The following is a 12,566-nucleotide window of genomic DNA, read 5'->3' as shown; positions in this document are numbered from 1 at the left end:
GGTCCTACACACACACTCTCTATGTCAAAGCTGATCCCTAAAGCCATCCACCACTCGTCTCCGCTAGTCTCCACTGGTCTCCACTGGTCTCCACTAGTCTCCACTCGTCTCCACTGGTCTCCCAGCGTCTATGAAAGGAAGAACTAGAAAACTTTTCTCAACATGTCCACCTCCCGGAAAAGTCAACAACATCAGGAAATTGACTGGAGCAGTAAAGATACACCGGGATTGCAGTGCCTAGGGAGTAAGGGAGATACTGTCCTATCCTAAGGCTAATGTGATGTATCATGTCATGTGGAGTGCTTCTCACCTGGTTGTCAGAGACATTGACAAACAGTAAATTATGTTAAGTAGCGCTTATCACAGCTATGTGAAAAGGTCTGTTTGCACCCAGTCTACCTAGAGTGGAGTGAAATATGGTTTGGACATTGGGCTGACAATGAATGACTTACATTAAATTGTTTTCAATTATTAATTGACCCCAATTCTGGTGGAATAGCCTATGTGTTGATTTGAACACATCCTGGTTGTCTGGGCTGTCATGCACAAACCCTCTCAACACTCATCTAAACCTTCCCTGTAACCTCTGTTAACAATCCCCAATCACTTGTACACCTGTTTTTAAGTTCCTCCCCACGGGAGTGCAGCTCGGTACACCTGTTTAACAGTCCCCCAAACACATTGTGTGGTCGTTGAGTTGATAAGAGAAGTTACTTCTATCTCAAGTCAGTTTTTCCCTTTCCTTGAGGTTAAGGTTAAGGGTTAGGACTGGGGGAGGGCAAAGTCAGAGATCTGTTGAATGCGGTTGAATGCTCCTGGTAGGCCCACAGTGGAGCTGAGCACTGACATATTTCAGGGATTAACTCACTGTTCAAAATGAGTGCTGCTTCTACTGTCATCACTGCTGCTGCTGAACAACACACAGCAGGGCCTGCACACACAATCCATCACAAACAATTACAGCAAACCATTTCCTCTGTAATGGCAATGCAGAGGACGGAGAGATAGAAAGAGATCAAGGAACGGGGGAAGGAAGAGAAAGAAAATTATAGAATAATAATTAATAATTATAGAATAATAAACAACACATTTCCTGGTTCAACTGGTTCAATTCTGACCAAAAGAAGTAGATGAGGAAGTTGTAGTTGAAGAAGTAGTAGATGAAGAAGTAGTACACAAAGAAGTAGTACACGAAGAAGTAATACACAAATAAGTAGAACCCAAAGAAGTAGTAGTTCTTTTTTTATTAGCTTTATTTAACTAGGCAAGTCAGTTAAGACCAAATTCTTATGTACAATGACAGCCTAGGAACAGTGGGTTAACTGCCTTGTTCAGGGGCAGAACAACACATTTTTACCTTGTCAGCTCGGGGATTCGATCTAACAACCTTTTGGTTACTGGCCCAACGCTCTAACCACTAGGCTACCTGCCGCCGCCTACTATGAAGTAGTAGTTGAAGAAGTAGTAGCTTATGAAGTATCAGATGAAGAAGAACTAGAGGAAGAAGCACATCGGCAGGGACTGGGAAACTGGTCAGAATTGAAGGAATGATGGATGGCGCTAAATACAGGGAAATGAGGGAAACCTGAGGGAAACCTGTTTCAGTCTTCTAGAGATTTGAGACTTGGACAGATGTTCACCTTCCAGCAGGACCCTAAGCATACTGCTAAAGCAACACTCAAGTGGATTAAGGGGAAACATTTAAATGTCTTGGAATGGCCTAGTCAAAGCTCAGACCTCAATCCAATTGAGAATCTGTTGTATGATTTAAAGATTGCTGTACACCAGCGGAACCCATCCAACTTGAAGGAGCTGGAGCAGTTTTGCCTTGAAGAATGGGCAAAAATCCCAATGGCTAGATGTGCCAAGCTTATAGAGACATACCCCAAGAGACTTGCAGCTGTAAATGCTGCAAAAGGTGTCTCTACAAAGTATTGGCTTTGTAGGGGGGTCACGCCCTGGCCATAGAGAGGCTTTTATTCTCTATTTTGGTTAGGCCAGGGTGTGACTAAGGTGGGCATTCTAGTTTATTTCTATGTTTGTGTGGTTCCCAATCAGAGGCAGCTGTCTATCGTTGTCTCTGATTGGGGATCATATATAAGTTGTCCTTTTCCGTTGGGTTTTGTGGGTAGTTATTTTCTGTTTAGCTGTTTTTGTTGCCTGACAGAACTGTGCGCTTAAATTTTTTCTACTTTGTTATTTTGTTGCGGTGTTCAGGTTATTAAATATCATGAACGCCTACCACGCTGCACCTTGGTCTCCTTCTTCATCCGACGAGTGCCGTTACAGGGGGTGAATAGTTATGCACGCTCAAGTTTTCAGTTGTTTATCTTATTTCTTGTTTGTCTCACAATAAAAAAATATTTTGCATCTTCAAAATGGTAAACATGTTGTGTTAAAATGGCGCCGGAAGAAATGGCAGCAGTTTTACGGGCGCCCAACCAATTGTGCTATTATGTGTTTTTTTCCACGTTATTTGTAACTTATTTTGTACATAATGTTTCTGCAACCGTATCTTTTGGCAAAAAAGAGCTTCTGGATATCAGGACAGCGATCACTCACCTCGGGTTAGACACAAAGTAGTAGATGAAGAAGTAGTAGTTATGATGTAAAATATTAAGAAGTAGTAGCTGATGAAGTAGTAGATGAAGAAGTAGTACACAAAGTAGTAGAGGAAGAAGTAGTAGTTTATGAAGTTGTACACGAAGTAGTAGATGAAAAAGTAGTAGTTGAAGAAGTAGTAGAGGATGAAGTACTAGATTATGATGTAAAAGATGAAGAAGTAGTAGCTGATGAAGTAGTAGATGAAGAAGTAGTACACAAAGAAGTAGTAGATTAAATATTAGATCAAAAAGTAGTAGTTGATGAAGTAGTAAAGGATTAAGTAGTACATGAAGAAGTAGAAGATTTATTTATTTATTTTACCGTTATGTTGACTGAGAACACGTTCTCATTTGCAGCAACGACCTGGGGAATAGTTACAGGGGAGAGGAGGGGGATGAATGAGCCAATTGTAAACTGGGGATTATTAGGTGACCGTGATGGTTGAGGGCCAGATTGGGAATTTAGCCAGGACACCGGGGTTAACACCCCTACTCTTACGATAAGTGCCATGGGATCTTTAATGACCTCAGAGAGTCAGGACACCCGTTTAACGTCCCATCCGAAAGACGGCACCCTACACAGAGCAGTGTCCCCAATCACTGCCCTGGGGCATTGGGATCTTTGTTTAGACCAGAGGAAAGAGTGCCTCCTACTGGCCCTCCAACACCACTTCCAGCAGCACCTGGTCTCCCATCCAGGGACTGACCAGGACCAACCCTGCTTAGCTTCAGAAGCAAGCCAGCAGTGGTATGCAGGGTGGTATGCTGCTGGCATAGATGAAGAATTAGTAGTTGATTAAGTAGTAGCGGATTAAGTAGTAGATGAAGAAGTAGTAGAAGATGAAGAAGTAGTAGATGAAGAAATAGTAAATGAAGAAGTAATAGTTGAATGAGTAGTAAAAATTAATTTAAATAAAAATGTATTGGTAACATACATATGGTTAGCAGATGTTAATGCGAGTGTAGCGAAATGCTTGTGCTTCTAGTTCTGACAGAGCAGTAATATCTAACAAGCTGAAGTAGTAGATGAAGAAGTAGTAGGTGAAGTAGTAGTAGCTTAAGAAGAAGTAGAAGAAGAAGTAGGGTACTGCTAGTTCGGGCAGTTTGTGCCTGTCCTACCTATAGGGCATGGAGCTTTTCTAGGGAACACGTGGTAGTTCAACACTCAAAAGTGTGGTCACACATACAAGTACACCGGCACACCCACATTTTATGTGCCTGACTGAGTCGGCACCAAACAATTGGGCCAACAGGTTCAGACAGGTTTGTTTACTTTGTTGATCATTTCTAAAAACAGAATGGCTCCATAATCAGCCCGTTCAGATCTAAGCAACTTTATTGTGCAGAAAAAAATAACTGTTCCCATTCTCTAGGGTTTATAAAAAGAAAGAATGGTGTTACAAGACCATCAAACACGATGTGGCCTCCTAGTTCTCCTCTACGATACTCAAGTAAGGATGGAATCCCACCAGAGGTTCAGAGAGAGCTCTCCCCCTGGCTCTCACACTCTCTCTTACTCCATCACACATGCTCACTCTCCGTTTCTGCCTCTGCCGCTCTTTCGCGCTCTGTCACACACACACATTCACACTGGAGTTAAGTCAAATTCAATGAGGCTAGCAATGAGACAGGAGGGGTAGAGAGGCTACGAAGCCTGGGGCTAGCAATGAGACAGGAGTGGGAGAGAGGCAGAGAGAGGCTACGAAGTCTGGGCTAGCATAGAGGCAGGAGGGGGAGAGAGGCTACGAAGCCTGGGGCTAGCAATGAGACAGGAGGGGGATAGAGGCTATGAGGCCTGGGGCTAGCAATGAGACAGGAGGGGGAGAGAGGATACGAAGCCTGGGGCTAGCAATGAGATAGGAGGGGGTGAGGGAAAGAGAGAGGCTACGAAGCCTGGGGCTAGCATAGAGACAGGAGGGGGATAGAGGCTACGAGGCCTTGGGCTAGCAATGAGACAGAAGGGGGAGAGAGGATACGAAGCCTGGGGCTAGCAATGAGATAGGAGGGGGTGAGGGAAAGAGAGAGGCTACGAAGCCTGGGGCTAGCATAGAGACAGGAGTGGGAGAGAGGATACGAAGCCTGGGGCTAGCAATGAGACAGGACGGGGATAGAGGCTATGAGGCCTGGGGCTAGCAATGAGACAGGAGGGGGAGAGAGGATACGAAGCCTGGGGCTAGCAATGAGATAGGAGGGGGTGAGGGAAAGAGAGAGGCTACGAAGCCTGGGGCTAGCAAAGAGACAGGGGGGGGGGCTACGAAGCCTGGGGCTAGCAATGAGACAGGAGGGGGAGAGAGGCAGAGAGAGGCATACGAAGTCTGGGCTAGCATAGAGACAAGAGGGGGGGGGGCTACGGAGCCTGGGGCTAGCAATGAGACAGGAGGGGGATAGAGGCTACGAGGCCTGGGGCTAGCAATGAGACAGGAGGGGGAGAGAGGCTACGAGGCCTGGGGCTAGCAATGAGACAGGAGGGGGAGAGAGGATACGAAGCCTGGGGCTAGCATAGAGACAGGAGGGGGATAGGCTGCCCAGGCTGACACCTACTGTTTCACCCCCACACTCATAACACTCAGCCACTGAAGTTTACACAGCCGGACAATCTCACGCTTCACTCTCCCTATTACCAACTCTGCTGGACTGACTGCCTTGACTGAAAGCAAATGAAGATGTTTTACACACCTATTGTTGACTAAAACGGTATGGAATGTATTAGCTCAAATACACTTCTCATTGTCTTGGATAGTCTACAATCAAAGCCATACTATACCAACTCCTGCTCAAGCCTCTAAAAGTTCTAACAGTCACAGAAACTCACAAAGAGTGAGAGAGAGAGAGAGAGAGAGAGAGAGAGAGAGAGAGAGAGAGAGAGAGAGAGAGAGAGAGAGAGAGAGAGAGAGAGAGAGAGAGAGAGAGAGAGAGAGAGAGAGAGAGAGAGAGAGAGAGAGAGAGAGAGAGAGAGAGAGAGAGAGAGAGAGAGAGAGAGAGAGAGAGAGAGAGAGAGAGAGAGAGAGAGAGAGAGAGAGAGAGAGAGAGAGAGAGAGAGAGAGAGAGAGAGGTGTCTGTGCAGGCATACACCTCTGCATCTTAGAGTGCATGTCTACACGTTCCTACCAGGGTACAAGTTCAGACAGATTCTTCGAGGAGTAATCATTGACAAGCCTTCTAAATTAGGCAACATGCCTTGCATTTTGGACAGTAATCATGAGGCCCACCTATGAGGAGCTGCACATAAACAAGGAGAGATGTAAGGAAAGGACACAAGGAGAGATGGAAAGAAAGGACACAAGGAGCAAGGAGAGATGAAAGGAAAGAACACAGAGAGCATGGAGAGATGGAAAGAAAGGACACAAGGAGAAAGGAGAGTTGGAAGGAAAGGACACAGAGAGCAATGCTGTTTAGGTCAGAGCAGGACAACAGTCTCTCCATCTGGAATACATACACAATGCTTAGCACTTACCAACACCCCTAAACTGACATTTTGCTCCCAGGGATGCGATCTCCAAACTACCTAGAAGTGAAAATGAGCGGGAGGGTAAGCTAAGGACAGAACTCCTTCAGCCCAGTCCAGCCAGCCGAGAACAGAGCGTCCGTAGAGCTATGAACCAAGCACACCCTCCTGAGACATGCAAGGCGATGACAGAGCCTGATCAATCAACGTCAGCACAGAACATTCCCAGCCCGACAAGTCAAACAGACAGAAACCCTATTGCCCTGAGCTTCCCCAGATCGTCAACGAGCTGCATACCTTCTCCTCCACCCCACAATGGACCTGATAGAGTCTAATCAATAATCCAAGCTCCCGCCTACCTCAGACACACTGTCGAGAGTGAACCTGTATGTCAGCATTTCCTTGTACTGTGTACCATGTGTATCCTGTGCATGTGACAAATATACTGGACAACAAAGACAAGAGATTCCTCTTCAGCCTGTACTGTATGTGAAAGCTGTCTGTCAGAAGAGCACAGGCCAGGATCACAGAGCACACATATCTATCCACCTGCCACGCCAAGGCCAAGATAACAGAGCACACCTATCTATCCACCTGCCATGCCAAGGCCAAGATAACAGAGCACACCTATCTATCCACCTGCCACGCCAAGGCCAGGATCACAGAGCACACCTATCTATCCACCTGCCACGCCAAGGCCAGGATCACAGAGCACACCTATCTATCCACCTGCCACGCCAAGGCCAGGATCACAGAGCACACCTATCCATCTGCCACGCCGAGGCCAGGAGAACAGAGCACACCTATCCATCTGCCACGCCGAGGCCAGGAGAACAGAGCACACATATCCATCTGCCACGCCGAGGCCAGGAGAACAGAGCCCACCTATCTATCTGCCACGCCGAGGCCAGGAGAACAGAGCACACCTATCCATCTGCCACGCCGAGGCCAGGAGAACAGAGCCCACCTATCTATCTGCCACGCCGAGGCCAGGAGAACAGAGCACACCTATCCATCTGCCACGCCGAGGCCAAGAGAACAGAGCACACCTATCCATCTCCCACGCCGAGGCCAGGAGAACAGAGCACACCTATCCATCTGCCACGCCGAGGCCAAAAGAACAGAGCACACCTATCCATCTGCCACGCCGAGGCCAGGAGAACAGAGCACACCTATCCATCTGCCACGCCGAGGCCAGGAGAACAGAGCCCACCTATCTATCTGCCACGCAGAGGCCAGGATAACAGAGTACACCTATCCATCTGCCACGCCGAGGCCAGGATAACAGAACTACTCACAAGAGGAATAAAGCCACCCAGTATTTATGAAAATCTTCCTCCCTCACAGGGAAAGTGTCATAATAGCATTTACTTTAGTGGCATACTGAGGAACAGAATTGCCTTTCAAGACTGAAAGTCCCAGTATTATTGTGAATATACCCTTTATTATAAGATGTCCATGTTATCCATCTCACCACTGATTATCAGTGATGAGGAGTATCTAGATTATTAGATTTTTTAAAAACTTTTGTTCCTGTCTATGATTTTATAATCAGCATTGTTATCATGGACTAATATGAACAGCTCTGGAGTTCTGGATGTGGTAATCTGGTACCGGAACACATGCAGTTCAATCTCATACTGTAATGACATATTGATGAACTATGTTTTAGTGGATGTATTATGTTTCTTTTATGTTGGGCAGTGTATGTGAAGTGATGTAGTCAGGAAAGATGCTGATATTTGGATGTCCTTGGGGCCAGAACCTGTAAGGATATGTAGATGTCCACAAAACTTGGCCTACTTCCCTTCAGGGAACCTCACCCTCACCCACTCTCCTGTAGTGAAAATCTTGAGGAAGGTGTGCCTATGTTGAAGGGAGTGAGCCTATAGTTTTCATGCTTGGAATACAAAGGTAAAATATCCTTATCCTTCCTCATACAGAGTATGTTTAAATGCACACTAATAATGCAATATTAAACTGAATTTGGCAATAGGCTGAGTATGGCATTAGTCATGTAAACACCATACTCTGCTTATCTTAATCGGCGTAAAGTCATAATCGAAGTAAGCATAAGCTGATTAAAACAGATGAGCCCTAAATGATTAGGTTGTGTAAATGCCTTAATCAGAGTCACAGCACTGTATTTGATCTGTGCATGTGCCATCACCAGCAGAGCAAGTGTCCTTCAGTCTTTTGCGCGAGTAAAGTCAGTTCGGAAAAACTGAAAGTAATGTTATGCATCTTAGAAATTGTTTTCACATACAAACTTTATATGTCCGTACTCAGAATCAAATAGGCATCACAAAAATAGCATGGTCATTGGTCGCTGTGGTAGAACGTTTATTTTGATTGGCGATTTTCTGCATTTATTAAAGTCCCATCAGCTAGCCTGATTTCAGATGTGTCCATGTAAACAGGATTATTAGGGAATAAATCATGTAAATGTTTAAATCAAACTATTATATTAAGCGGACTATTCACAGTAATCATATTATTGTGTGCATGTAACCGTACTCACAGACTATCATAAGGTATAACATTATCTGTCACATGATCTGTCTCATCATAATCCAAACAACATGTCAGTGTTTATTGTAGATGTGTTGGACATAGCATTTATCATCTAATTTGGTGGACGATTGTAGATTTTGTAAAACAGTCTGTCGGCACCACATGTTCATGACATTTCATTAGGTGTAATCATGTGCTGCATGTCTTCTCAAATGAGTCTGCAGCTGCCTATCTTATAAAAGAGAGCATATGGCCCTAAGGCAACCTCATGATTCCAGTATTTATCTGGAAGGTTGTGAAAGACTTCTCTGTATGTGGACTTTTGTCCCCATTAGCATTCCATCTCAAGGGCATCATGGTTTCCAAGACATATGCAAATGACAAATCAATTGCAAGTTGTCACAGGCTCAGCAATAGCGCTCTCAAGTCATGTCTAACCTTGACACTTAACTTCTGCTATCAGAATATGAATTTGCCATTGAAATGACGGGTCTAGACGCACACAAGTCGCTTTTTGGTCTGATTGTGTTAAGATCTGGATGACCACATCAGGAGGTGGTCTGTGTTACATTGTGTGAGGATTTCTCCTCAGTCTGGATACAATCAGGCAACCGAAAGCGCATGCAGCGGGTGAAGCCATCAACACTCCTCCCACAAGTCTCCCGAGAACTTGTGTTTTGGGACCGAGGCACCTTCTTATTATAAAGTTGGAGGAAATACGTTTCTAGCGTGAGAGGAACGTGTTTGCTGGCCTCATAAATGCTAGTCAGCGAACTAATATTTAGAAAAACGAGTTATGCTAACCCGTTTGCAATCCATTTAGCTTTGCTTGCTAGCTAGCTAACGTAAACTCACCCCATTCCGTACAAATGTGCGTAACCGCGACATTCAAACGAAGCTACAAAGAAAACTAATGGAACTGTAGCGACTGTGTTGACTTCAAAATCGGGGGTGTGAACTAGGTTTCTATTCAAGCGTTGATCGACATTGGTAATGGCTCTATAGTATTGGAGAAAAGTTTAAAAAATGACACTCCGTTACATCTTGACGTGTCATGTCGTAACGTACAGCACGCATAAAGCAACTATTTCTGTCTTACAATCTCTCTCCACCAGGTGTAGCAATTCTCTCGTCGTTTAAAAACAAGAAATGTACAGTGACGGGGGTAAGGGGGATACCTAGTAATTTTTTTCATCATCATTGCATGCGATAATCATTCTCAACGCCGCTGTTTACTTCTAAGATCACTTTAGCACCGCCCTAAAAACCCGATTCAAATTCGACACAAACCTTCAAATAGGTATGTAATGACACATTATATAAACTCTTTATAGTGTTTTATTTACATTTTAGAGGCGATAAGGTGATAAGTTGGACAGATCGAGTGAAAAAAGCAATTTTCCCACACGACATCTGTCCTTCTCACGCATTAGTTTCGCTTCCCCACCCGCCATTTTTAAAAAGACCCGAAGGAGCTCATTGCCTTCTTGAATTATGCAGAAACGGGCAGCGTGAAGGTCTCGGCATGAATTCTGTTGGAAAGGGGAGAAATTGTGCTTTACAATGGTATTGAAATTACAGTTGATCTGGAAGTATTACGTTTTTGGGGCGCTAAAATAGGGGTCAATTGTACGGACCAAGGCGATGTAAGAGTTTACGCGAGTTTACGTTACATAGGTTAGCTGGCTAGTTAGCTACTACCATCAGTTGTTGTGTTATTATCATACGTTGCCTATTCCACCATTTGCAGAATGCATACTGGCATTTGAATATAGTGCGGGAAACATGGGAAGACAAAATGTGGATATGGTGGACACATGTAAATGTAGATGCATGACGTGTTCGGAATTCCATTATCAGAACAACAATTAGTGTGTGTGTGTGTGGGGGGGGGGGATCAAAATTGGTCTGCCTGTGTAAACGCAGCCTTACAGGCCTACCTGCCTGGCCTTCCCATCCCACATCGAATTTTAACTCACTCTTGCTTTTGACATGAAAACATGTGGCTTTTCTCAGAATGCAGGCTGCCTACATCGCAGCTGATAGGAATATTTATGACAGGATTGTAAGCACCCTCCTCTCCACCGTTCCTACGCAACGGGGTTATTTGCGCATAGATCTATCAGATCCTGGCATGATACAGGTCACCTAGAGTGCAAGGAAACCAATGGTGGATGGATGCCAGCCAGTGGCTTTCGTGATGGTGATGTTAATGATAAAGGAACATTAATTCAAGGCCTAGACTGTTTTGCAAAATAGTCATGGAGACCTTGTATAATAATTTAGTCTAATCGTAAGGGCATGAGGATGCTGAGAGTGAGATGAAAACAACTTGGTAAAAGGCATTATGCTCAAGGAACACCAAATAATAAGGGGCCAAAGCATACCCATTCCTCGTAGTGCTTACTGCCATTCTGCAATATATCTTCGAACTGTATGATGCAGTTGGCCACGAAATCGTCATATCCAATTGGCGCGTCGTGAAACACCGACAGTTCGATTTTCCTTCCGTCATGCACCTCCGTAACGAACTCGTCGTTCCACGCAGGGCTGTTGGTTTTCTGTTTGGTGGAAGTTTGGCCCACACGCGAGTCATCCACGTTTAGTGCAATGTATGTGTCTAAGAGAAAAGTCTGGGTCTTTGGGCCGACCGCATGCCTGAGAGACCAAGCTGTCGGTTTCAAGTCCAACGCCTCACAAATCTTGATCTTCAATAACCCATTGAAAACCACCATGGCGGTGATGTAATCCTCCTCAATAGGACTTGGAACAAGAGTGGTTGTTTACAATATATTCCTTTAACCCAAACACTTCAACTGGTCATAAATCATTTGTCCTAGTTTTATGTATTGTTTGAATCCTCAAATTAAGACCACGGTTTGAATGGGTTGAGACTTGAATGTAACGGGAAAATGCTGTCCCGTCTCACTCTAGTACACACATAGCCTACCAATCGGATGCAAATCAGTCCTCCCGAAACAGTCTAGTGAGAGTAAATTGTCTCGTTTTTGCTCTCTGGCAGTCTTGGATTTCCCAATGATAATCCACATTTGGCGTTCAACCAGACAAAGCCTTTCTTTTGAATAGAATAAATACACGTCTTGAGAAGCTTATATGAAGGAAAAATACGACCATGCAGCAGTTGGAATGTCAACAGCCTACCCAAACCGCAACACGACAGAGCAAAATATATCAAAACTATCCTCGGCAACTCCACTAGGCTTTGGAAACACTCGTATTCCACGGTTGGGAGAGACTGCTGCCTCCTCGCCGAGCATCTGGGATGTTTCCCAAACCGGCTACCCGACTTGTGAATTGCTCAAGCAGTGTATAGTTGCAGGTCGACTCTGTTGTGGTTTTCTTGGTTTATGTTCGCTCCTTATACTCCCAGGCTGTTTTCTTGCCGTTGCTGTACTTGGTTTCAGTTTGCTCCTTAAACTCCCAGGCTGTTTTCTCGTCGTTGCTGTTCTTGGTTTCTGTTCGCTCCTTATACTCCCAGGCTGTTTTCTCGCCGTTGCTGTTGTTGGTTTCCTGCACACCTCCCTTTTCTCCTCCGACCGTCTAAACACTGGTGCAGGAAATGCGCAATACACGTCAGTTTCTTTCTCTGAGGCGCGCTGCGTCTTGTCTATGCCAGATGGGGGAGTGCAACACAACTGTCAGTTTAGGCGAGTCGACCAGGCTGGCAGGACAGAGGCGCATCCAAGTGCTCAAGTGACAGATACAGGGATATGATGTGCTGGAGTAGGCCTAATGATTACATCATTGTCTTTTCGGAAACATATCGGGGAGGCTCATTACTGTGTTTGATAGGTCTATCCACCGAGTAGCAAGGATATTACTGTAACAAGCAGGGGGCTATTGCGTCAAAGACATGGAAAAGGGGTGGATCATTGTGGTGATTAGGTATGTCTGGTATTTGCAACAGATGATTATCTTATACTGGCCATAACACTGACTGTCGCACCTGAATTACACCGATAGCTCTAATAATGTAAGACGTG

At 45.0% G+C, this 12,566-nt stretch overlaps 1 protein-coding gene across 1 annotated transcript in view; it reads right to left on the bottom strand.

The window, feature by feature from the left end:
• The window catches only part of LOC139571451 (protein kinase C epsilon type), a 269,011-nt gene extending 256,652 nt beyond the window's left edge, over positions 1-12,359 (bottom strand). The window contains exon 1 of the mRNA XM_071394337.1: positions 10,950-12,359. Within this exon, the coding sequence (XP_071250438.1) occupies positions 10,950-11,297 (348 nt within the window). The 5' untranslated portion in view covers positions 11,298-12,359. The remainder of the gene's footprint in view (positions 1-10,949) is intronic.
• Positions 12,360-12,566: the final 207 nt, after the last annotated feature.

This window comes from Salvelinus alpinus, chromosome 3 (assembly GCF_045679555.1).
Source record: "Salvelinus alpinus chromosome 3, SLU_Salpinus.1, whole genome shotgun sequence".
Classification (NCBI taxonomy): Eukaryota; Metazoa; Chordata; class Actinopteri; order Salmoniformes; family Salmonidae; genus Salvelinus; species Salvelinus alpinus.
The sequence above is the reverse complement of the archived record's forward strand: the minus strand, read 5'-3'. Positions and strand labels throughout refer to the sequence as shown.